This window comes from Carcharhinus amblyrhynchos, chromosome 24 (assembly GCF_965287045.1).
Source record: "Carcharhinus amblyrhynchos chromosome 24, sCarAmb.v2.hapA, whole genome shotgun sequence".
In the NCBI taxonomy this organism is placed as follows: domain Eukaryota; kingdom Metazoa; phylum Chordata; class Chondrichthyes; order Carcharhiniformes; family Carcharhinidae; genus Carcharhinus; species Carcharhinus amblyrhynchos.
The window spans coordinates 35,222,541-35,249,320 of record NC_137347.1 but is presented as its reverse complement, the minus strand read 5'-3'; the positions used below and the strand labels follow the sequence as shown (position 1 = coordinate 35,249,320).

General features: G+C 41.0%; 1 protein-coding gene across 4 annotated transcripts in view; it reads right to left on the bottom strand.

Annotated features, from left to right (window-relative positions):
- LOC145357952 (heterogeneous nuclear ribonucleoprotein R) overlaps nucleotides 1-21,766 on the bottom strand; it is a 32,908-nt gene extending 11,142 nt beyond the window's left edge. For 2 of the 4 annotated variants that reach the window (XR_013889394.1, XR_013889395.1), the window contains exons 1-11: nucleotides 21,577-21,766; nucleotides 16,798-16,969; nucleotides 15,122-15,240; nucleotides 14,775-14,882; nucleotides 14,121-14,234; nucleotides 11,262-11,438; nucleotides 10,896-11,031; nucleotides 7,378-7,583; nucleotides 6,650-6,799; nucleotides 5,881-6,002; nucleotides 5,268-5,797 (exon numbers count right to left, since the gene is read on the bottom strand). Coding sequence is in view for 2 of the 4 variants with exons in the window: in XM_080211570.1 (XP_080067696.1) it covers nucleotides 5,185-5,797; nucleotides 5,881-6,002; nucleotides 6,650-6,799; nucleotides 7,378-7,583; nucleotides 10,896-11,031; nucleotides 11,262-11,438; nucleotides 14,121-14,234; nucleotides 14,775-14,882; nucleotides 15,122-15,240; nucleotides 16,798-16,957 (1,905 nt within the window). In the remaining 2 variants the exon portion in view is untranslated. Of the gene's footprint in view, nucleotides 1-5,070; nucleotides 5,798-5,880; nucleotides 6,003-6,649; nucleotides 6,800-7,377; nucleotides 7,584-10,895; nucleotides 11,032-11,261; nucleotides 11,439-14,120; nucleotides 14,235-14,774; nucleotides 14,883-15,121; nucleotides 15,241-16,797; nucleotides 16,970-21,576 lie in introns of those variants that run through there. The other 2 variants (XM_080211570.1, XM_080211571.1) reach the window with 2 other exon arrangements.
- Between the last annotated feature and the right edge of the window lie 5,014 nt (nucleotides 21,767-26,780).

The window sequence follows — 26,780 nt, the reverse complement described above, 5'->3', positions numbered from 1 at the left end:
AGTTTGGCTTATTTTGAATAGCCAGTTGGCTATAAAATAACATTTGAAGCCTGATTTTTTGTTTTAAAACTTTCAAATTAATTCAATGCCAGTTTTTGAAATATTTATAGTTGACAATTATAGATGCAAATACGATTTTATTTGGGGCATTGAAGAATGGATAATTAAGGATGATTCATGCCAATATATTCAAGCTTCACAGATCTATGACGCGAATTCAGTAAAGTTAACCTTGAAAATGATTCACTGAATTTAAAATAATTAATTCCACTTTAGTATTTTGTGTACAGCTATGCTGACAACTGCCTGTTCGTATCTTATTTATAGATTCCTATATTTAGCATTCCAAACATCCAGAGGTTGCAATGAGTGCATGAAACACAATACAAAAATCCAACTTAAATTATTCAGAACATGGAATCAAATAAAGGACAGAGTATGCAAACTCTTATCTCCACCCTCCTCCCCCACCATCTTCTGAAGATGGTGAATATAGATGCTGAGTCTTGCTGTACTTTTACTAAGTAGCCAGTCTTTGAGTTGGCCAACTTCACGAATGTTAGACTATTACAAGATTAGAATACAGCAAAGTTCCTCGCCTTCACTGACTGCTTGAGCTTTTCAGTGGAGGTTACTGTTACAAATATTGATCAAAACTCTCAAACTCCAATAAGGGACAGAGAAACTATTTTCAATTTTAGATTCTGTATTCCATCCCTTGATAGAGATTGGTTGATCTAGTTGACAGATTTGTTAACGCCCTCTATAGAACTCACTCTGAAACCAGACAATAGGTGTAATTCAAGGCTCTGCCATCTTGAGAGGAAGCATTCTGTGCATCATGTGCATGATAGGGATAAATAAATCAGTGAAAATTGTGTACACATAATAGTCAAAGGGAAAGCTTCATATTGTGATCAAACTGAAGGAAAGGGTGATTCCTGCTCACAGCTCACTACTTGTCGGTATTAATTTTTTAGTTTCCTGCTGTTTGCTGCAGAGGAGTTCAATTGTTTTTAACACTACATGTATGACATTTAGGAAGACGGTTGTAGTTTCATTTCTATCATTATACCACACTGGAAAAAGTAAAGGCTGCTTAAGAGTTGCCATCTGCCAAATCGTCAACACTCCAACATTCAGCATATTGCATACAAAAGAGCCAACGTACTGTCTCACTTTAATGTTCTTTTAACAATGAAGACAATCCAGTTTTGCTTCAGACACACAAATGCCCTTCAATTGGGTTTTATAATCCTGGAAATAAATTTTGAGTTTGGAAGACAGTCACTGTTAAAGGTATATGTCCAAACATCTGGAGATGTCATGGGACTTAACTTTTGCACTCGGTGATATCATCTGAACCAATAATTACCCTGCACATTCACGCATTGTTATTACACTTAACAGAAGACCAGATGGTACATGTTCAACAGGGAAACTAAAGCTGTTTGTTCCCCAAATAAACAAGATATTGTTTTGTTTCATTCAAATCTAAAACAAATAAAACAGGGAAATGTCAAAGCATCTATCCAATTCATGCTTGTGCTGCAAATTATTTATGGGGATTAAAAAATTAAAGATTTTAGGAAGTAAAGATCACGATCGATATTTAAAAAACGTAAAACATTCAAGTTACTCTAGGAGTTGTCAATGCTTAGGTACATACAAAAAAAACAGGAAAAGGTTAACAAATGTATCTCACTGATAAAACAACCTCAACTACCTACTGCTTTGCATATGTTTATACCATTTTCATTTTCCTAGTAGTTTATTCCACATCTGAGTGTGGTTCTGTCTGAAAATTTCCAATTCTGAATTCCCCCCACCCTTCAATTTAGCAAACAATTTAACTTTTCATTAACCTTAAGAGGTTATTATAAGCATCAAGTGCCTTTCTTTAATATCTCCAAGAAACACAAGGTGACGTTTGACCAATGGTTTGAAAACGCAGTCAAATAAAAATGGATTGTTATATTCATGTGGTCAATGTTTCAAATGTGAAACCACGACCACACTGCTGGGATAATCAAGTTCAAAAGATTAATAAACCTAGTTCCTGGTTACTAACAACTCATTTTGAACTGCCGGAGATTCCAGTCGAAGTCAGAACTCCTTACAGTTGTAAGTCTACAAAAAAGCATGGAATCAAGACCTTCAGATTAGGCTGCTAACAACTGCAAACAACGCTACTTAAATAGTCCAATGTAATATCTCAATTTGCTATTTACAATCTATGCAGTGTGTCAAACCCCAGGTAATTATGAAGCATATAAAACAGGGAACTTCTCACTACAGAATGCAAACAATATTGATGCCTGGATTGCACCCTGATATTCAATCCCACACCCTGCAGGCTGAGATTTAATTAGGGATCCTGGGATTCTACAGCAAAACCACAGCATTTGAAAGCTAGATTTAATAAGCCTGAATCCAACAGGTTCTTCACCCTATTACTGAAATCTACAATTCCACTGTGACAACCACATCAGAATTAGCTTTACTGTATCCTCCTTAGTTAAAGAAGTGTGGTGAAAGACAGCCACCAAAGGCTCAGTTTATCCAACATGTGCTCAAGCCACACAGACTAGGAAAGTCCCAAATCTGACTGATGTCTACACTTACTTCGGAAATCTCAACCAGGGCATTCATCAAAGCCAGGATTATTTTCCTGTTTTTAAAATTTAGCTCCTAACAAAATGGTTTCAATCTTAAATACACAATATTGATTTCCTATCAGTCACCATCAACTGCTGTATTCTCAATGCCATGCCTCCACCAAAGTCCACTTGCCAACCAACCGACATTCTTTCCCCAGAGTATAAATTATTGCTTTCCCTTCATGTTTGTATCCTTCAAGTGTCCTGTTGAGTGCAAGACGAAAAGCTTCAACATGTCTTTTGCTAGCAATACTTAACATTGATTCCATTTAACTTTTGCCTGAAGCAAAGAAACTCAAAATAGCCACAATTTAAAAAAAACTTGTTAGTGCAGTGAGTTAGATCAGTATGCCTACAGCTGCACAACTCCTTTAATAGCTCTTAAAACAACTAACAATTATACAGTTTATGGTTTAGTTGATATTTTTATGTTCAAAATCAGGGTGACAGAACATGCCATCCTCTTCCCCCAATTAATGATTACTGTACATAGCAATATAGAAAAGGCCTCTTCTCCCCTCCCACCAACCTCAAAAGTTCATCAGATATGACAACGGTTAACACAACAGAGCTTCCAGCTATACAATCTTGTCAGTGGCACCCATTTTCTGTTACCTCAATCTCTAGCCTTATACAGGAATATCCTTTCATTTCTCACTCATGGTATTTGAAGATAATTTTACTGTCAATTTGTTCCTTGGAAGCTTCAATAGAACAATCAAAACTGCTTCTGTTTAAAGAAACAAGTACCATCATTTCTCTTTTTCTTATTAAAAAACTGGATTTTTTTGAATGTTTAAATGTCGAAATGAACGAAAATATGCATCCCTTATCTAAACTGCATAACTGAGAAGACCACAATGGACAATTTTATCTCTGCCAGTTTCTACAACTATCCTACACCCCCTCCCCATTCCCTAAGCCACTCTCCTGTTCTAAAAGGATCAACTTTTTCCTTATTTGGCATTGGATCCCTTGCAGTCATTATTCTTGCCTAGCCAGTGACTTTTAGGAAGCAATTCAACAGCGAGATGTCATGTTAAATCTGAAACTGTTCACGCTGTGGACAGGTGTGCACAAACACTTCCAGTAAGTTACTGTGTAACAGTCAAGAGCAGGGTACGTGACTCATCTCCCTAACACGACAGTTCGGGCCAATTATAGCCACTTGACTGTCTTTGTGGCCGCGCTCCAGCTAACCCACCACAAACTGATGGTGAAGCTTGTGGTTCAGCTATTCACTATTGAGGTAACCAGTGGCGAAGGCACTGTTCATTTCAAATCCTATTAAACACATCTAACATAGCTGAATACAGCAGCTTCAAGAGCATTCGCCAATAATGTTACCAGCTCCCAACGGGAATACAAAATGCATTTTTAAAAACCTATTCTGGAAAAATACATTGATCCAGTGAAGGGAGTCAGATGGTAATCGAACCATCCATGCAAGACACCCATCATTTGATCATTAACATCTTTCAAGTGGCTAAGTACATCACAAATTCTCCAACTGCCAAGTGTCCCAACAACAGTTTACATCATTATTTGCAAACTAATTAAATGTGCAGAAGCTTAAAAGCCTGCTTTCTGATAATTTTCAAAACTATTAAGCAGGTTTATTCCAAATTGCACAACTGATGAAAAGACTTTATATCTTGCACTAACTCTACACTTTCAATCCCTCTTCCTTCAGTGAAAAACAAGGTTATATGAAAAGTCAAACTATTCATTTGATCACTCACATAAGCAGTTTTTTTTGGGGAAAGCTGTTGGTTTGAAGGTAACCACATTCCTAATCAATCAAATTTTCAGGACACAATTGAATTTGAATCATGAATTTTCGGATAATATAGTTTTAAGTTTTATTGAAATTTGACATGAACAATAAATTGTAAATACAATCACATCAATGAACAGAACGCCACGGGTTGTACGATTAAGCCAAACCAAATTTTGTAGGGCAGATTCTTAAAGGTGTGAAGCTAACATTTTTTTTAAAAACACAATTTACCTACTCTACAAATGCAAAACACACAGTTAAATGTTACTTTCAGTACAAGAAAACTTAAAAATGGTTTTAAACTGCAAGCTCATCTTAAAACTACTAAGACAAAACACTAGCATTTACTTATATACAGCATACTCCAATGGCAGTCTAATCCCAAAGCCATAAACCAGTGAAACTGTCCAATACCAGTCAATTCTGCAAAACCATGATTGAAAATTGTGCCCAACATCTGAAAGCAAAGTCCAAAGTTTCCTTTCAAACTGCTAAAAAAGTAGCTTAAAAACAAAATAAAAAGCATCATTCCCCCAAAGAATTGTTAAGGGAAAATGTAAGCCAGAAATGTCCAAGTGCATTTATGAAAAAAAATCTGGTATATACAATAGTGATTCTTGATGTCAGCAAAATGCAAGTGGCAGCCAATCTGTACTGAAGGATGTAGAGTTAAGCCAATCAGATTTGAAGGTTGCAGAGTTTAGCCAATCGGGTCTCAACAAACTCACTGAAACCCCAATTTGTTTACTTCCATTGCTGCCCATAAGTATCCTGATAAAACTCCTGGTTGTCATTATTGTAACCATAGTTACCAGAATAATCACCACCTTGCTGCAGAGGCTGCTGAGCGATGGGTTGGGAGCCCCAATTCTGTTGGTTGTTGGTTTGGCGTCGCTTGGAATCTGGCTGGTTGTACCCATCGGCTTTTCGCTTTCCTCCAACGTTACCACCACGGTTACCCCTGCCACCACGGGCTCCACGTCCTCTCTGTGGCGGCTGCGGGCCTCCTCTACCACCCCGAGCACCTCTTGGAGGTCCCATTGGTGCTCCACGTTGAGGATATCCTGCCCTTCCTCGGGGTGGTGGCACACCACGACCTCTGGGAGGGGGAATTGCACTTCTACCGCCCCTTCCACCTCTTCCCCTCTGGACTGGGTATCCATCATCATAACCATAGTATGGATCTTCATATCCACCACGATAATCATGATAATCGTAACCATAGTAATCGTCATAGTAATCTTCATAGCCATAATAATCTGGGGGATAGCCATAACTACCACCTCTACTTCCACGGACTCTGCCTCTGATTGGAGGTGGCATACGTGGTGGGGGGTAGTAATAATAGTCTTCATACCTAGAAGAGAAAGTTTTGTTAGATATAAATTATTACAAAAGGCATTCATTAGTCGCATTACTTCCTGACATAAAGGAACTTACACTTGAGTTCGTGTTGCTTGCCTTTGTGCCTGACGTTCCTTCTTTTTCTTGTCTGGTGGCTTGGCAAGAACTATTTCAATGCTTTCACCCTCAATTTCTCTTCCATTCATCTGGTCCATCGCCTATGACAGGCGAAACAAAAACCACATATTACAAGATGAAAGAGACACGCCATTTGACTCGTCTGAGCTATCCAGCCAGATTCTACACATCAACCCCTCGCTCCATTCACAAATATACTTTGATTGGTGGGGTTATGGAATACTATCACAGAAAGCGGTTTAAGTGTATAGAACAGGTGCATTTAAAGAGGCTCAACAGGAATTTCAGAAGATGGAAATAGAGCGTTACAGTGATAGATTTTAGATGAGGAAATATACAAGAGAACCACAGATGCCAAGATGGACTAGCTGGGTCAAATGGCTCAGGTTGCCATATGTCCTATGCAATCTGTTAAGAATTGTTTTAAATGCCAAGGAGCAAGTACAGTAATCCACTGGTTGTGGTTTACAGAAAGGGAAATCAAATGAGGAACATGGTAACAGCATTCAGTGACAAGTGACAAAGACCAAAGGGATGGACAAAAAATTGTCCCTATTAACTCTGAACTTTTATCTGTTAGTTTATCCTAAACATTAGTGATCATTTATTTGACTTTCTGAATAAGCTGATGTTGCAAAAATGCCATTCATCAATAAACTTGCAAGTGATATGGCAATTTCTACGAATGTTTTGTCAGCTGAAATAGACGAATTCAACTGGCACAAACCTTGACTGCTGCATCACGGTCTTCAAAATGAACAAAGGCATAGTCTTTCAGCTTTTTCACCCGCTCCAGCTTTCCAAACTGACTAAAAGTCTTTTCTAGTATTTCTTCTGTTACAGAACTGGCCAAGTTCCTGACGAACAGCACTTTGACCTGCAGTAGGAAAGTGAAAATAAAATTTCAAATGCTAAAGATGAGTTCAACTTCAAAATGGAACACAATTCTGTACTACCAGCAAAACTGTTACTATATTGGTAAATGCCATGGCAATTATAGTTAATGCTGGGGCCTTTCACAATGGTGAGGAAGACATTGGACAAGCACGGATAAATGATACAACTTCAAAATTTGATCCCCAAAAAGCTTCAGTGTCATCTGGAAAATAAAAAACCATGACATTCGCAGCTTACTTTGCATAGTAGCAATTAAACTGTTTAAAAAAATTTTCCATTGTCAAACTTTGCGCTCACACAGCTTGTTAATGGATGTCAGTGTAACACACATCTCAGTTTCACAGATGTTACATTCAAATTAAACAGCATGCCGAGTTTACAATATCAAACCGAGCATTTCACATCGTCATTTTATGTACAAAACACAAGATATAAGCAAGCTCCAGGTTTCATCGAGAATAACAAATCCTGAGGCAATTGGCACCTAATATAAATGGATAAAGATATCAAAGTCAGTATTATGCCTGCTTAATAGAGTAATTTTCTTAGCTGTATTACCTTTGCCATCACCTCTGGATCTGGCTCCTCTACTGGATCTGCCCATTCCACAGTGACTACATTTCCCCAGACTTTGACTTTGCCACTCATTAATCTTCGTCTGGCCTGAGCAGCAGATTTGTGATCCTCAAATTCTAGGAAACAGAAGCCTCTGTTTTTCTTCTTATCATCAGGCTGATGATAGAGGATAACATCAGTGAGACCCTCTGCAAAAGAAAAATGGATTTGACGGAACAAATTTGTGCCAAAAAGTAGAATCTATCATTTATTTATTCTCTCTCATCTACTATGTGTCCCAATGTATCAAGTCCAAGTAGGCACAACACCTTAAAACAGTTACCTAACAAAAATTACAATAGTTAAAACCACTGATTGTCACAAGTAACCCTTTGAAATATACACTTTGTTCATTCAACTAGTAAGGCAGAACGTGACTACTCAAAGAAAAGCTGAATTTTCAACAATGCTTAGGAAGCAGTTATTGGGGGTCCTAAAAGAACGAAACACACATTTTGTCTTTTCATTCAGTGCCTGATGTCAATAAAGCTTTATATTTTATTGTTTTATTGTTCATTAAAGCAACATTCGGAGGGTTTTTAAAAATGTGTTCAGGGGATGTGGGCGTCACTGGCTGCGCCAGCATTTATTGCCCATTTGCAATTGCCCTTGAACTGAGTGCTAGGCCATTCCAGTGGGTATATAAGAGTCAACCACTTTGCTGTGGGCCTGGAGTTACATGTAGGCCAGGCAAGGTAAGGGTGGCAGGTTTCCTTCCCTAAAGCTTATTGGTGAACCAAATGGATTGGGATTCGAAGCTGGGTCTCCAGAGCATTATCCTGAAACTCTGGATTACTAGTCCAGTGACAATAACGCTGTTTCACCGCCTGCCCTGAAAGGTGTCTACATCAGCTTGCGCTCCAAGATCAACTATGCAATGGTCTGACTGAATGATAAGAAACAGAGAAATGATTCAGAAATTCTAACATCAACAACTAAGGGTATTAGCAGAATATGTCAATGTCACAGCCAGAAAAGTAATGTGATTACGGCCTTGGTCACAAGTTGTTAAACCGTGTACATTCTCCATCTGATGAGAAATCTTCCTACATGCTTAATATATTTGGCACAATACTTCATATTTTAATCTTTTGCTCAAGGTCAAAAGTGGAATGAGGTGCAACAGCTATGAAACCAGTTCACAACTTATGAGGGGATTGGCACAGATTAAAGACAGCTCTTTTACATCTGGGGCAAATACAAGTTCCAGTAATATCCATGAGCATTAGGAACTTTGAAGTGAAATTAATTTGGCCAATCACAATCTTGAGCACAAACTGAAGCAAAATCACTTGGCACTGACTGGCTAGTATAGAAAATTTTCCTAGTCAACATTATTCAACATGACATACTTGCCCAAGGTTTTTGGCTGATGCTTTTAGGCAGTAAAACAGCAGCTATGCGTGCCCAGCTGGCCACATTTTGAGCCCAAAAAGTTTTAATCTTCCATGCAACTTCCCTTGCTATATGGAAAAAAATTCTCAATTTCTTTATAACTGAATCCAAAATTAAACTGTTCAAAAGTTTGCAGCGTATACCCCATTCTCAATTTCCTGTGAACAGGGCAATCTTACATATTTCATTATATGTTTCAATGAGATCACCCCTCATTCAGTTTACTCAGCCTCTTATCTGTGGTATCAACCTAGTGGATTTGCGCTGTTATCACCTTAAGATATTCTTCCTCAAATATGGAAACAATGACTGCACAATACTCCAAAAATGACCTCGCCAAAGCCTACACAATTGTAGCAGGACTTCCTTATTCTTGAACTCTAAACCCCTGCCTAAAAGATCAACTGCTACTGTGAGGGAGCCTGTGAACTACACCCACCAGTATTTTCTGACTTTTATTTTTAATCTCCACCCATTTGTTTTCTGCCTCCTGAACCAAGATCCTGCCTCATCACTGTCCTTGTGTCATCCTGAGTCCTACTTTCTCCTTTTCTAGCCTCTTAAGAAATGATATCTGAAAAAAAACTGTAGCACCTTTCACAACCTTAGAACATCCCAATGCACTCTGCAGTCAACAAAATACTTTTAGTCACTACTGTAACACAAATACATGCACAGCATACTCCCAAGAGAAGGGACCTGAATTTTTTTTTAAATCTTTTATGCCATGCGAGTCTCGTTAGCCAGGCCAGCATTTGCTGTCCATTCCTAAGGGTCTTTGAGGGAGTGGTGAGCCACCTTCTTGAACCACTGCATTCATGTGGTGTAGGTACATCCACAGTGCTGTCAGGAAGGGGGGTCAGGAAGGATTTTGACCCAGCTACAATGAAAGAACAGCAAAATCATTCCAAGGCATGGTGACGTAAGGCTTGGAGAGTAGCTTGCAGGTGATGGTGCACCCATGAGTCTGCTACCCTTGTCGTTCTAAGCTGCAGAACTAACGGGCTTAAAAGGTGCCAATGAAGAATCCTTCAGGAGTTACTGCAGCGCATCTTGCGTACAAGACACACTGCTGCCACTGTGCGTCAGTGGTGGAGGAAGTAAATTTTAAAGATGGTGGAAGAGTTCTGATAATGCTTTGTCACGGATGGTGTTTAGCATAGAGTATTGTTGGATTAAGCTCATCCAGGCAAGTGGAGAGTAGCCATCATAATCACTGGCTTTGTAGGTGGTGAACAGGCTTTTGGGAATCAGATGATGTTTATCATTTGAGAATTGCCCATCTGTAACTTGCTCCTATCGAGTATTTATATGGCTGATCTAATTCAGTTTCTGGTTCATGACAATCCCCAGGATGCTTTGGTGGTGATGGTTGAGAAATAAATATTGGTCATGTCTACAGGGAACGTTCCTTAATATTCTTCAAAATACTGCAACGGTTAATTTTTACATCCAAACTAAGAAGTCTCACAACACCAGGTAAAATCCATTAGTTTTATTTGGAATCACAAGCTTTCGGAGCACTACTCCATCAGTTGAGTGGAGAGGTAGGTTTCACAAACACCTCTCAGCTCACCTGATGAAGGAGCAGCGCTCTGAAAGTTCGTGATTCCAAACAAACCTGTTTGTTCAACCTGTTGACTTCAACCAGGCGTTGAGAGACTTTTTACTGTTCCCACCCCAGTCCAACGCTGGCACCGCCACATGTTTTACATCCATCTAAAGGCAGTTGTCAGAAGCATGATTTAACTTTTCTGAAAGGTAGCACCTCTGGCGCTGCAGCACACAGTAATGTGCTGAAGCAGTGGGGACGGGCAATGGTGGAGTGCAGGAACCTCCAAAAAAAGTAACAGTAATGCTTATTTTGTTCTCAAAATGTCACTGCTTGGTGAAGAAAATGTCAACAGCAGTTATTTGGAGAATAAATCAGGAAACAGAAGTGGTGGGATGACAATGGAGAGGACACAAGTTCGTCCCAACCCCAAGTTGCACACAGAAGAAATAAAACCAATTTTTAAAAAATGGTTTAAATTGTTTTCTGCCATCTGGATGAACTTGGTCCTAACCTGTGACTTTGCTGAATTCTTCCATTATGTTTTCCTTGGTCTTGTTCTTTGGAATAGAGCCAACAAACAGCCTGTTGTTGGCCACAGAAATGCAAACGCCAATGTGCTTGCCAGGACGGATTTCATAGTTATCACACTACAAAAGAAGAGATAGAGGTTCAACTTTTGTTAAAATTTGTGGAGTGGTTCTTTCTAACCTAGATACATCAAGCACTGTGAATGTTCAATCGAAACTCACAGCTTTACACGTTGAGTAGGAAAGATTGCTTGAAAAGAATCTAAAGAATCTTCAGTCTAGGTAAAATTCTAATTTGTATTTAAGCATGGGTTTTGAAGTGATAGCATAAACTTAAAAGTGATTCTTACTAGTTTGACAGCCTCTTGTGCTGCATCCTTGTTACAGAAAGTCACAAAAGCATAGCCACGGTTCTGACCAGACAGAGGGTCCATCATTAGTCGCAGATCCCAGATAGAACCAGCTTTTTCAAACAAAGGAACAAGTTCATTTTCATACAAATCCCTGGGTATCTTCCCAACGAATACCTGAAGTATCAAAGCAATTAATTAGTAAATACAATGCGAGAAAATGTTACCATGACGCACCTGAGTATATTTTGGCTCAACGAATAACAAACATACCACAAAATCAATTAATAGCAAAAACTGGTTTTATACAATTCTTTGTTTCATCAGTGTTGATTGAGAAATAACACCATAGGTGTATTTAAGGGGAAGCTAGATACGTAGTCAAGTGAGAAAAGAACAGAATAGATGAAATAATGTGAAGGAGGCAAATGTGGACCTTAAACACCAGCATGGAATAGTTGGGTCAACTAGACACTGCTATAAAATTACATGTAAATCAGGATCATGAATCCTCAACATTAAGGGTGATTACTGGGTCAGTTAGTCGTCTTCATTTATGGATCAATCCTATACGGAAGACAGCTAACTGGTTAACGATTTAACACATTTCACTGCACATTCAAGGTGCAGTGAAAACTTTAAATAAGAGCAGCAAAGAGCAGTTAATAAGAACATAAGAACCATGAGCAAGAGGAGGCCATTTGGTTCTTCAAGCCTGCTCTGCCATTCAAGATCATAGCTAATCTTTTTGTGGACTCAGCTCCTTACCCACTCTTAATTCCTTAACAATTATTCTGTGTATTAGCCAATCAAATAATGTGCATATCCAAATATTTTTGTCCTCTTTCTGTTACTTCATCATTCTCCACCTGCTGTCAGGAAATTGGGCTTTGAGTTATGCAAGGGTCCTTTAGATAATAAAAAGTTATACAAGCCCGGACTGGGATGCAACAATGCTGAACTGTATATTTAGATATTTTAAATTATGGAAAATTAGCTTTGTTCAATTTATATTTTTCTGTCCTTCACTAAACATTGACTTATGCACAAGTTAACACTACCTCAAACTTCTTTACAAGCCACTTAAGTGATGGGGAAGATGGTGGCAATGTCAGTGAACTAGTAATCCACAGACCCAGACTAAGGCCCTGGGAACATGGGTTTGAATCCCACTACAGTAGTAAATCCATAAATCTGGAACATAAGTTTCAGTGGTGGCTACCATGAAACCATCATTGTTCTAAAAACAGATCTGGTTCACTTAAATATCCTACAGGGAAAGAAACCTACCATCCTCATCTGGTCTTCCCTACATATAATGTGTAGATGCCGGTGTTGGATTGGGGTAAACACAGTAAGAAGTCTCACAACACCAGGTTAAAGTCCAACAAATAAACCTGTTGGACTTGAACCCCTGATGTTGTGAGACTTCTTACTACATATGATGCCAGACTCTCAGAAATAGCCTATCACGCCACTCAATTCAAGAGTATTGGAGGTGGGCAACAAATACTGGCCTTGGTGGCAACCCCACATTCCCTGAAAAAGGGGAAAAAATTCCACTCATCAATAATTTGAAGAACGAATGAGGTGCTTACAATTTTTGAAATTAAACTCCCTAACAGCATTGCGTGTACACCTACACAGTATGGACTGCAGTACTTCTAGAAGGTAGCTCAACACCATCTTCTCAAGAGCAACTGGGTACAGGCAATAAAAATGCCAATATCCAGCAAAGGAGCAAAAAATTATTATTGGGCATTGGAATACACATTTTTTGACAATGAAAACGTACGAGCAGAAAGGAAGAGGTTTCAACGAGATCTTTCCCATCTGAGATGGAGATCAAGTGGAATTTTTTCCCGGAGGCTCACTGGTCTTTGGAATTCTCTTCACAGAGAGCAGTGGAGGCTGGGTCATTGAATGTATTCAAGGTGGAGTTAGATTTTTGACTAACAAGGGAATTTAGAGCTACGGGTAACGGGCAGGAAAGTAGAGTTAACACCACAATCAAACCAGCCATGACCTAATCGAATGGCAGAGTAGGCCTCATGGGCCAAATGACCTACTCCTATTTCTTATGAATTTATGCTGATTTACAGTGTCACAGGTAGAAGTGATCCTGTGATTTTTTTTCAAGAAGTCACATTTCATGACCACATTGCGATAGCGAGCATTTAATATACTATTTCACTAAGTACGTATTGCAACTGCGACTGTTTCTGTCCTACCAGGCATTTACACAGGAACACAACCTCACTGGATTAAATGGCAGCACATTCATCCGAGTCACAAATTTGTGCACTAAATCCTCACTCCAGGATCTGGACATTGATTCCAGATCTAGACAGATACTGAATGAAAGCTAGATTCAGATATGTCATCCTTTGAATGTGAAAGCTCATCTGATGGCATCCTGACTAATGCAATTCCCTCCACAGCATCCCACTAATACAAACTAGTCATGCAACTAAAGTTTACCCGTTAATTCAATTATCCCATTCACTAAATCTTCAAATTATTTATATTCTGAATTCATGCTTATATTCAAACAATTTTGTAAAGTAAACTTACTGCTGGCATAAGAATTGTGCCACAAAGTACACAAGGGATTTGGAGACTGAGTAATTGTCAGATTCACAAATTCTAACCCTTCGAAACATTATGTGGTGATTTCACATTCATGAATTCTTTGCATACTTATTTTCTTTTTACATTCAAGTACTGAAATCAAGATACACCCACTTTCCATTAGCAACAGGTCAAGTACTAGTTGAAAATCCTCATGTTCTACATTGCAACATATCTTGAACATTATCGAACTAGTTCAACGATTGATCATCAGTGTACGTTACTGACCTCTGTTCCGATTCCAGGCTGTGGACCTGAATGCACACTGTCAGGGGGAGGACCACCATACTTCCTTTGTCCTGTAGTTACATCTAAAGTGTAGCCTGTCCGTTCCAGCAATGCCTAAATGATCCATTAACAATTCATGGTGAATTTGACACATGAAATAATGCAATTAGCATCAAGATTCTTACCTCAAAAGCCTTTCAAAACAGATAAAGTCACAAACCCACTAAGCTAGTCAAACCAACTGACCAATTTAACTGGTTACTCTCGTTATATACTTCTTTTAGAAGTTGTTATGATTTTGATTTATTTCGAGCACCACACAGCTTTGCCTCAATTTTGTCCAAAATAAAAGGTAGGCTTACATTATCCCAAAAGGAACTTTAAGTATCTCCAACTCTTCTGTAAAAAGCTTAGGAGTGTTGTTTTCAATGGACACACACTTTCATTTCCAGTTCTCAAATTGAAAAAAATAAGCATATTTAAAAAAGGTCCAAGGCCCCCAGATTTTTGACTCCTGCATTTACATCCTTTTTTCCTCTTTGCGTCTTCAAAACGTCAGTGTAACCACATTATTTGACTACCTTCCTCAACTCATATCAAGAATGATTCCTGTTCCAATTGTAAATTACATTTGCACTTAAAATGTGTCTATACCTTAATTTTCGACTCATCTGGACCCTTTGTAGCATCCTGTACTTTGCTGCCTTGTTTCTCCCGCTGTCTATAGGTCTTCATTACTCCACACAGAAAGGCACTTTTATTCTGAAAGGAAAGGTTGAACCAATAACATGAGACTGCAATACTGGATGATTTGAAATTCAAGTCAAATACTAAAATTTTGTTTTAGGACAAATGTTAAAAACTGCATCCCTTTATTTCATTCTACTCTTTCGCTTCCATAGTCACACTTCATTTAACATAATGGATTTTCCTTTTTTTTATCTTCCCTCCAAACATCCCCTATCACTACAATATATCAGAAGTGCAAACTTGTATATTACCTGCACGTGTGATAGATCACTTTCCTTAAACTGTTGCAATACGGACAGTGCTCCTTCTTCATTGAACTCTCTGAGGGCATCAATGGCTCTCTCATCAAGATCAGCGTAAGAAACTAACCCTGCAAACAAAATGTGAAGCTTCACTGTTAGATAATAAGTCAAATAAATTTTAAATATATACACTCAAAGTGTACCAATTTCATGATCTACTTACACAACTTATGCAACTATATTCAAGTTAACATTAGAAAGGAACCAGGGACTAAAAGACAGACAACATGCAATAACATTAATTGTTTTTGCTTTACTTAAATGTTCAGATCAGTGTGGGCATTCGTTGGGACAATTTAATGTCAATTTCAGCCTCTGCCAAAGCTGCCATGAAGTGTCTAACACAAAAATTATATTCTTAGAGTTTCTGATGCTTACTTTAGATATGTGAATATTTTAATACTGTATAAACAAAGGAAGACCCTTCAGCACATGTACAACAATCTAATTAGTTATAATTCATGCGTGAGCTATGTATACACAAGCAATTCTTTTATATACCATTTGTACCTCACCAACTGGTTACAATTTAACTATATATTCTGTCTCATTTATCTTACACACACAATTAAGTCACTGGACCACCAACAATAATGTTCTAAAAAGGGTGTTTACTTAAAATTTTAGATGTACTTCAAATTTTTAATCAATAAACACTAAAATGAAAAGCTGGAAACTCAACTGAACAACAATTTAATAGGTACAGGTTCTACAGCAATAACCAGCTATGGCAATTTTATCTCATAGCAATGGTATTTTCAAAATGGAAGGCAGAATGTTTCAGAGGTGAAAGCCATTAACGTCAAATTCCAGTTTACTATTTTATATTTACATTTCTGGATTATTCCATTCTCCTGATCTGGAAGTAATATTTCATAACCAACACCTCCTGAAGGTGTTTTTTTGTGTTTCTTTGTGCACTTAATACCTGTATCTAAATAGCATAACAGCTGACTTAGCTCCAGCTCTGGGGAAAACATGATGCAATTAAGAGTAGGATATACAGCACTTAACCCCTCTGGGCATTTGATGCAACGCTACAGGTCGAGTTAAACAAGGAGTGTATTACTGGAAGCAGATCAAATCCACTGATTATCACCTTCAGCAGGCACTAAAGCACGCTGCACAATTTTAATGCTTCATGATGCAGTTAAATAGCCATTAGTGGTTTAGGTAGGGCTCAAAATTAGGAAATGTACTAAGATAAATACACAATTAACCAAAAAGCACATACTAATATTAAAATTCTTCCAATAACTGCCTACACATTCATGTTTTGTGCTTGCTTTGCATGTACCACTTCCACCTGTAAAAGATATAGCAAACTTGTTTCAAACAATTAATTCAGCAGACAATGGCTGTCAGCCATTGCTTCGGCTCTCTATAATCAACTGCTTTAATTTTGAGCTCTACGTAAACAAATGACAAAAGAACGCACTACCAATACCACTACAAAAGCTGGCAAAAATTACATACAATATCTTTTGAATTCAACAAATGCATCAAGTGTCAAATCCATCTCTAAAATTTGTCAGCAGCAAGTCAGGAGTTTTCCAGTTACATATCATTTTCAGATTAAAGCAATATTTTGGACTACTAAAGCCACAGGTCAGGGCATAATATACCTGTTTGAAAGATATCATCTAGCCTTTCTGCTACTTTCTGTGGCAAGCCAGCATCTATTAGCACCTGGTAGTGTTCTGAATGGGTGACAGCAGATGAGGTATCCATGGGTTCTTCCTCCTCCTTCACCTGCGCTGCATTTCCATTCACCTCAGTAGCCATTTCTAATTACAGCTGGAATGAAAAAAAATACTATTTAAGACCATTTTCTCCTCTGCATATCAGATTGTCACAAGGCTTTATTGCAAAATGCTATGTAAACACTGGGAACTGGGATGGTACAGTGGGCTAAAACACTGTTCCGTCACCTCTGGGATCAGAGTTTAAATCTAGCCCAAATAAACAAGATGAAAGTTTCTTCTATGCTAAAGGGCTCTAAGTGAAATGCGTTTGGGAATTCCCCAATGGACTGAATTCCATAATACAAAAACTGCCCACTCATTCACCACTCAGCAACAGAGATGGCTAGTGCAGGAGATGGAAATGTCACGCTGGTTCAGCAGGGGTCCTGTGAGCTTGGTCGTCAGGCACCTTATCAAATCTGCAGAAAGGGGGCTCAATGCCAACTAGAACTATATCTGACCTGATGGTGCTTGATGCTGGTACTTGGAACAGAGGAGAATCTTCCAGTACTGTGTTATCTCAGCAAAGATGTATCCAGAACGGCTATTTAACTCTTCTGTAATAATAGATAGGAACCTGATCACCACTCCTATTGATGAGCACAAGCTAGTGAACAAAAACTTATACCTAACGTAAAGGTCACAGCTCCTGGGCAGCAAAGTTTGAGTTCTATTACCTCTGGAACTATAATTCCAAATCAGTGCATAAGCATATAACTGAATGAACACCTCAATTTCAGAGCACTTTTATACTGAATGGAAGAAAATAAATACTATCCAGACCCACATTCCTAGTAACCAGCCAAAGATTTCACACAAACCACACTTGCGTAACCTTTATTTCTGAATGGCACATATCGGAGAATAAGACAAGACAGATCAACAAGGGTAGTAAAAAGGGCCGATTAGGATCCAAAAGGGAAATCATTTTCCACAAGCAGAGATTGTGACTGAAGTACTGTAGAGTACTTTGCAACTGTTTTTCAAAGGCAAATCGCTCTTCAAAAAGAGACCATATGAATGCCACAGGAAAGGAAGGTGGCTAGAGAATTGCAACAGGATAAAAATAGAAAGAGGTACTTAAACATTGGCAGTTTTGCTCACAAAAGAAAAATGTCATGAACCAAATAGAATAAATCCCAAGTTGTTGAAAAGAGTAGGGTTAAAAATTTCAGAGGTTATGCCCACAATTTCTCAATCATCCTTGGAAATGGAAGTGGTGCCAGAGCCCAGACTGCTGCAAACATTACACATCCAAAGAAATAAAGATATACCCTGCAACGACAAGCCTGTCAATCTAACACCATCATAGGGAAATTAATTTCCATGTGGAAAAACATGGATTAATGAATCACACCGACACAATTTGTTACAGGTAGCCCTATCAGGAAAACCCAATAGAATCCTTCAAAGCAAAAGTTGAGAGGATTGTCAAAGATAGTGCAAGTAATATTATGTACAGACATCTAAAAAGCATCAGAGTTAACACTTCACAACAAGTATATGGTGATGCTCTTTGGGAATCAATATTAAACCACTGTTCCTTTCAATTATATACATACATATATAAATGATTTGGATGTGGGCATGAAGGCAGCAATTTCTATGTTTGCAGATGACAAAAAAACTTGGAAATGTAATAAACAGCAAGCAGGATGGTGGACACCTATAGAAGGACTGACTGATAAACTGAGCAGACATAATAGCAGATCAAATTCAATCTAGGTGGTGTACATTTTGGGGGAAAGAATGGTATTAGGAATGGGTCTATCCAGAGAAGCCCACATTCCAGAATTAAATAAAAAGATGAAGGGCATGCAGGAACAGAGAAATCTCAAAAGCAGCAGGACAAGTTGCTAAGTGTATGAGGATCCTTGGTTTTGTAAACAGAAGCAGAGTAAAAATGCAAATAAGGTTTATACATCACTATGGTTAGCCCTCAGCTAGAGTCATATTTTAGAGAAGGATGCCAAGGCCTTGGAAAGGATGCAGATTTATAAAAATATCAGGGAAAGGGGTTTGAATAATGGTGAGAGATCGGACAAGTTGGGATTGTCTTAAAGCAAAGAAAGGTGAGGGGGAATCTAATAGGTATTCAAAACTATGAGCAAGTTTAATAGAGCAAATGAGATAAACTTTTCCCAGGTGGCACATATATCAATGAGTAAGCCATAGGACATGTGCCTAACTTGCAAAACAATGGAGGGAGGAGGATAAAAGGTAAAGGGAAGACAGAAATCGGATAACTCATTCAAAAGAACCCCTACACGCATAATGGGGTGGAGATGCTGCCTTTGGACTGGGGTAGCCAAAGTTAAGAAGTCTCAACACAAGGTTAAAGTCCAATAAGTTTATTTGAGAGCATGAGCTTTCAGAGCACTGCCCCTTCATCACTCACCTGATGATGGGGCAATGCTCCAAAAGCTCGTGCTGCCAAATAAACCTGTTGGACTTTAACTTGGTGTCCTGAGGTTTCTTATTATGCATAATAGGCCAAGTGATTTTGTGAACTATGCCATAAATTAATCTCAGAAAATATGTACAGCTAACAAGTTAGTATATTGTGATCATGATTCACTGGCCGATTACTTGGAGGGATATAATGTCTGCAATGACCAAATATACCTCAAGGGTGTGAAATGTTATTTTCACATGATTTTTTTAATATAGCTATATGCAAAAAAACATAGGATGTAACCTGATTTGTGAAGTTATATGAATTAAATCACTTCTGACAAAACACAAATACATAATTTGGATTTACATCTCCCAGTAACCATTTTTAAACAAGCTATTAGAAAATGTTTATTTTCATCAGTAAAGCACCTTTCATGACCTGTGTCTGGAAGCACATCATGGCCAACTGATTACTCTTGATGGCATGACCACGTAGGGGAAACATAATATGATTTCCAGTGATTTTTCCTTCAAAGACATACATATCGATTACTGTTGAGTAGAATTAAGAACATTTCAAATTGTCAATTTGAACGCTCCACTACGGATATTACTACTCCAGCTCTGGTATCAAGTGCACAATTTCCAAACTATAATAAAAACAAACTGTACCATCACAAATGAAACATGCAAGTTGAAATTCAAGATGAATCCAATAAAACCTTTACATATATATGGCTTGGTATTTCAGATTGAACACTTAGGTTAAAGTCAAATTATTTCAAATAATAAATCAGCAATGCAGCAAAAATTACAAAATTTTCACCTCCAATCTGGTAGTAATTTAATAAATCACTGGCAGTTTCAGGTGTCCCATAGGCATCACAAATATATCAAGTCTCTGGAGAGATTTATCCAGTGCCTAAGCTAACTGAAATACATTAGATACATAGCCCAATAAAAGTAGTCAAATTAAAATTTTAAACTACTTTGGAAAACGCAGGATCTATTATACAAGTTTTTATACCCTTATCAGCACAAAGCAACGTTTTTTTAGTGTACCCTGGATAGATGGAAACCAAGTGGGACATTTTCCAGTAACAAAGGGTGTTTTGGACATTGAAGTAGAGCGGTGAATTCATAATGTGCAGGTTCCAAAAGCTTCATGAGATTCCAAAACCACGTGGGCCTAAAGTTCCCATGCAAGACAAATCTCACAACTTCTTTGCCCCCAAAAAGGAAAACTACAAGCGCCCTGATCACCGGGCAAAAAAAATACTATTTAATCCACGTGTACTAAAATGCCCAGTTCACTCGTGCGTCAATTCACACCAACAATGAAGGCGAAGGCACATGTTGCATCCACAGTCACCACACCAAATGAAAACCTACTCCAGTACAAATAGTCACATAGGAAAAAATGCAGACGGATATTCAGTTCTCAGTGCAACTTCGTGATTTACATCATAAAAAGAGCAAGTTTAAGAAACTTACTTGTAAACTAATTTGTTGTTAGTGTTAGATTCATTACCCCTCTCCCCGTCCAAACAAAAAACATATTTCATAGAAAATGTCAATGAAGCAGCACTGGATTGATACCCATAGATATTATGAGACATTAAAAAATAATTCATGGATATGATTGAGACATTAAAAGTGTCTAATAAAATAATTATGACTTTTTTCCAAAATACAGTCGAATCAAGGTGTGCAAACATAATTAAAATAAAAACGCCACTTTTCTCCTCGGCTGGTTAAAGTATTTTGCAGGCGATATTGTGGAAAAGATCAGAAGAAAACTGGTGCAGTTGGAACAAATAAATATAAGACATTAAGACAGCCCCGCTCTGCCTGCGAGGGTAAAACATCGATTTAAACATTTTAACAAAAGAACAAAGGCCGGATGGCGGAAAAAGGGGATAAATAATTGGGGTGGGAGGGTTGTGTTTGTCCCGATAATGATTTAAAAGCCCCCCCGGGAAGGAGAGCGGAGGCTAGGGGTAGCCATTAGAAGCAGCGCGCTGTAGTTGTGGCCTCCACGCACCCTTCATTTTGTCTCCCAGCCTCAGCAGTGAATCCGCCGACGGCCGTATCGGGTAAACCGGGTCCGGGCCCCTCACACACCCGAGCAAGCAGGGAGAGGATCGGCAATCCCTCCCTAGCACATTGGGCCCAGGCCGCGGCCTACCGTCCCCGGGGCAACCTCGGCCGCGACCTCAGCGCACCGTCCGGCCACGGGCCGCTCTCCTCTCCGTTTCTTACCGTGTGTTTTTCCCCCCCACCGGGCTGCCGGCTGGCCGGTGTGATTCGTGCCGTTCTCTCTACCCCCCCGCTCGGTGTTGCTGTGCTGTGTGTGGGGGGGTGTTTACCGCGCTGCCAGCTCGCTCTCTAAAATGGCCGCCGCCGCCGCCTCATGGAGCCCGCTCCCGGCGCGGCACGGGGCTTCCCGGCGCCACCCGCACGGACCCGGGCCCGCCTCCACCGTCACCCTCAGCAACACACTCCCCGCCAATCACAGGCCTCCATAGTCCGGGGCCGCCCGCCAATCGGCAGTCGCGATAAGAGAGGGCGGCAGGTGTGAGCTGACAGAGGAGGTGAGAGGAAGGGTAGAGAGAGAGGGGGGGAAGAGGGAGGGTAGAGAGAGAGGGGGGGAAGAGGGAGGGTAGAGAGAGAGGGGGGGAAGAGGGAGGGTAGAGAGAGAGGGGGGGAAGAGGGAGGGTAGAGAGAGAGGGGGGGAAGAGGGAGGGTAGAGAGAGAGGGGGGGAAGAGGGAGGGTAGAGAGAGAGGGGGGGAAGAGGGAGGGTAGAGAGAGAGGGGGGGAAGAGGGAGGGTAGAGAGAGAGGGGGGGAAGAGGGAGGGTAGAGAGAGAGGGGGGGAAGAGGGAGGGTAGAGAGAGAGGGGGGGAAGAGGGAGGGTAGAGAGAGAGGGGGGGAAGAGAGAGAGGGGGGGAAGAGGGAGGGTAGAGAGAGAGGGGGGGAAGAGGGAGGGTAGAGAGAGAGGGGGGGAAGAGGGAGGGTAGAGAGAGAGGGGGGGAAGAGGGAGGGTAGAGAGAGAGGGGGGGAAGAGGGAGGGTAGAGAGAGAGGGGGGGAAGAGGGAGGGTAGAGAGAGAGGGGGGGAAGAGGGAGGGTAGAGAGAGAGGGGGGGAAGAGGGAGGGTAGAGAGAGAGGGGGGGAAGAGGGAGGGTAGAGAGAGAGGGGGGGAAGAGGGAGGGTAGAGAGACAGAGAGGGGGGGAAGAGGGAGGGTAGAGAGAGAGGGGGGGAAGAGAGAGAGGGGGGGAAGAGGGAGGGTAGAGAGAGAGGGGGGGAAGAGGGAGGGTAGAGAGAGAGGGGGGGAAGAGGGAGGGTAGAGAGAGAGGGGGGGAAGAGGGAGGGTAGAGAGAGAGGGGGGGAAGAGGGAGGGTAGAGAGAGAGGGGGGAAGAGGGAGGGTAGAGAGAGAGGGGGGGAAGAGGGAGGGTAGAGAGAGAGGGGGGGAAGAGGGAGGGTAGAGAGAGAGGGGGGGAAGAGGGAGGGTAGAGAGACAGAGAGGGGGGGAAGAGGGAGGGTAGAGAGACAGAGAGGGGGGGAAGAGGGAGGGTAGAGAGACAGAGAGAGGGGGAAGAGGGAGGAAAGAGAGAGGGGGAAGAGGGAGGAAAGAGAGAGAGGGGGAGGATATGGAAAGAGGGGGCAGAGGGAGGGGGAAGGGTAAAGAGAAGGGGAGTAGGAAGAGGGGGGAGAGAGAGACACAGACGGGGAGAGGGAGGGTACAGAGAGAAATAGATAGGGTGGGGGATAGAGAGGGGGGAGAAGGATGATAGAGAGACAGAGAGAAGGTAGAGAGAGACAGAGGGTAAAGAGACACGGAAGAGGGAGGCTAGAAGGAGAGGGGGAAGAGGGAGGATAGAGAAGGAAGCTAGAGAGGGGGAGGAGGGAAAGTAAAACTTATTGATCACAAGTTGTCTTACATTAACACTGCAATTAAGTAACTGAAAAAGAGAGGATGGAGAAAGTCAAGGAGAGGGCAGGAAAAGTGGGAAGAGGATAGAGGGAGGGGACAGAAAAGGATGGGCAGAGAGAGAAAGATGGGGGCAGAGTGGGAAAGGATGGGCAGAGGGAGAAGAGAGGAGGCTGAGGAGAGGGAAAGAGATAATAAGACCTCCTCTTCCTCCCTCTGCCATCCTTTCCCACTCTGCCCCCATCTTTCCTCTATGGCCCATCCTTTTCTGTCCCTCCCTCTATACTCTTCCACTTTTCCCTGCCCTCTCCCCGTAACCCTTAATCCCCTCGCTTATCAAAAACCCATCAACCCGCGTCTTAAAAATATTTAGCGAGGCAGCCTCCACCACTTCAACGGACAGAGAATTCCAGAGATTCACCACCCTTTGAGTGAAGAAGTTCTTCCTCAACTCCATTCTAAACCGCCCCCCCCCTTTATCTTGAGGCTGTACCCCCTAGTCCTACTGTCCTTTCTGAGCGGGAAGAATCTCTCCACCTCTAACCTATCCATCCCATTCATCATCTTATACGTCTCAATGAGATCTCCCCTCATTCTTCTAAACTCTAACGCGTACAAGCCTAGTTTATTCAGCCTCTCCTCATAGCTCAACCCTCTCAACTCCGGTATCAGCCTAGTAAACCTCCTCTGCACTCCCTCCAAGGCCAAAATATCCTTGCATAAGTACGGCGCCCAAAACTGCACACACTACTCCAGCTGCGGCCTCACCAATGCCCTATACAGCCGCAGCAAGACCTCCCTACTTTTATATTCAATCCCCCTCGCTATGAAGGCCAGCATCCCATTCGCCTTCCTGACCACCTGCAAGCTGGGTTTTTGCGACTCATGCACAAGGACCCCGAGGTCCCTCTGCACCGTCACCTGCTGCAGTTTTTCTCCACGTAAGTAATAATCCTTCCTACCATTATTCCTACCAAAGTGGACCACCTCGCACTTGCCAACATTAAATTCCATTTGCCAGTTCCTGGCCCATTCGCCCAGCCTATCTAGATCCTTCTGCAGACTCTCCACACCCTCCGCGCAATTTGCCGTTCCACCAATCTTGGTGTCATCAGCAAATTTCGACACCATACACTCGGTTCCCTCCTCCAGATCATCTATATAAATGGTAAATAGCTGAGGCCCCAGCACCAACCCCTGAGGCACTCCACTAGTCACCAACCGCCAATCCGAATAGCACCCATTGACCCCCACTCTCTGCCTCCTATTTGACAACCAGTCATCTATCCACTCTAACACCCTACCCCCAACTCCACGTCCCCTGACCTTCTGCAATAACCTCTTGTGAGGTACCTTGTCAAACGCCTTCTGAAAATCAAGAAAGACCACATCCACCGGCTCTCCTCTATCCACCGCCCTAGACACATCCTCATAGAACTCCAGTAAATTTGTCAGACACGACTTCCCCTTAACGAAACCGTGCTGCGTCTGCTCTATCAAGCAATTCCCCTCAAGATGCCTCGCTATTTCCTCCTTGATGACGGCAATGAGAGGAAGAATGGGAGAAAGTAGTTAATGACACAACAAAGATGTATCCCAGTAAAGAAGAAGGACTCTTGGAAGGGGCTAAATCAATATTATCTGAGGAAGTTCAGTCTAGTATTAAACCATAGGAAGGAAGTGATTTGCACTAGAGAAGCTGCAGAGGAGATTCATCAGGATGTTGCCGGGGCTGGAGTATTTCAGCTACGAAGAGAGACTGAATAGGCTGGGATTGTTTTCCTTGGAGTAGAGAAGACTGAGCTGTATAAAATTGAGAGCCATAGATAGGGTGGATAGGAAGGAACGTTTCCCCTGAACAGAGGGGTCAATAACCAGGGGACATAGATATAAGTTGAGGGCAGGGTGTTTATAGGAGTTGTGAGGAAAGACCTTTACACCAAATCTGCCTGAAATGGTAATAGGGGCAGAAACACAATATTTCCGTATTTCGATGAGTACTTGAAACACCATAGCATACAAGGCTACAGGTCAAGTGCTGGAAAATGGGTCTAGAATAGATAGTGCTTGATGGCTGGCACAGACACAGTAGGCCGCAGGGCTCTTTCTGTACTGCAACTCAATGCAAGAAAAATCATACAATGTGGCAAAAAGTAGTGGTAAACCAGAAGATTGGGAATGTTTTAAAAAACCAACAAAAGATGACCAAAAAATAATAAAGAAGGAGACAATAAACTACAAGAGTAAACTCTTGAGACAAGAGTCTTCGTGAAGGGAAAATCATGCCTGTCAAATGTATGAGAGTTCTTTGGGTTGGTAACAAGCAGGTTAGATACAGGGGAACTAGTAAATATAATGTATTTGAATTTCCAAAAGGTCTTTGATAAGGTAATAAATTAAGAGCCCGTTGTGTTGGGTGTGGTATGTTAGCATGGATTGAGGATTGGCTAACTAATAGAAAACAGAGTTGGGGTAAGAGGGTCATTTTACCCCATTATAAAAGTTTGGCATAACTGCAGTTTTAACATTTATTACTTGTCTTGCACCTTCCATGATTTGTGCATTTGCAGACTTTTATAAACTGTGCCATTCAGTAAATTTTGCCTCTCTTAGTTTATTTTTGCAAACACTTCATTTCACAAATCTTTATCAAACATCATAGTCATTGGAGTGCACAGCACAGAAGGCAACCACTCCACAATCTTACAGGCAATGGCAGTTCCATGTGCATATACAAGGACTTTTAACCATGCCTTTATCTGCCTCTACTGCCCGTTCCAGGGGGGCAGCTGAATTCAAGACAACCACCCACTCACTGGGTGAAAAATAAATTCCTCCCTAATCCTTCTGCTAGTTATGTTAAGTCAATGCCCCAGTTATTTATTGATCCCTAAGCTGATGGAAATAGATCCTTCCTATCTACTCAATCCAGGCATCTCACAATTTTATACATCTCAAATTATCTCAAAGCCACCTCCGTTCCAAATAAAATAACCCTGGCTGATCCATGCTTTCCTTCCAGCTGAAGTTTTTTTTTAGCCCTGGCAACATCCTTATAAACCTCCTCTGTATCATCTCCAGTGCAATCATATCCTAGTAATGGGGTGACCAGATCTGTGTGTAATACTCCAGAATCATAGAATCCCTACAGTGCAGATGAAGGCCACTTGGCCCATCGAGCCTTTACTGACAAGAACCCCACCCAGGCTCTATCCCTGTAACCACGTGTATTTATCCTGCCAGTCCCTCTGACACCAAGGGGCAATTTAGCAAACAACCTAACTTGCACATCTTTGGACTGTGGGAGGAAACTGGAACACCCAGAGGAAACCCACACAGACATGAGGAGAAAGTGCAATCTCCACACAGACAATGACCGAGGCCAGAATTGAACCTGGGTCCCTGGTGCTGTGAGGCAGCAGTGTTAATTATTGTGCTACTATTGTTTTATACTAGCACAAACTTCCTGCTCACATTTTCTATGCTTCAGCTTAGAAAGAGATGTATCCTGCAAGGCTTCATAACCACCTTAT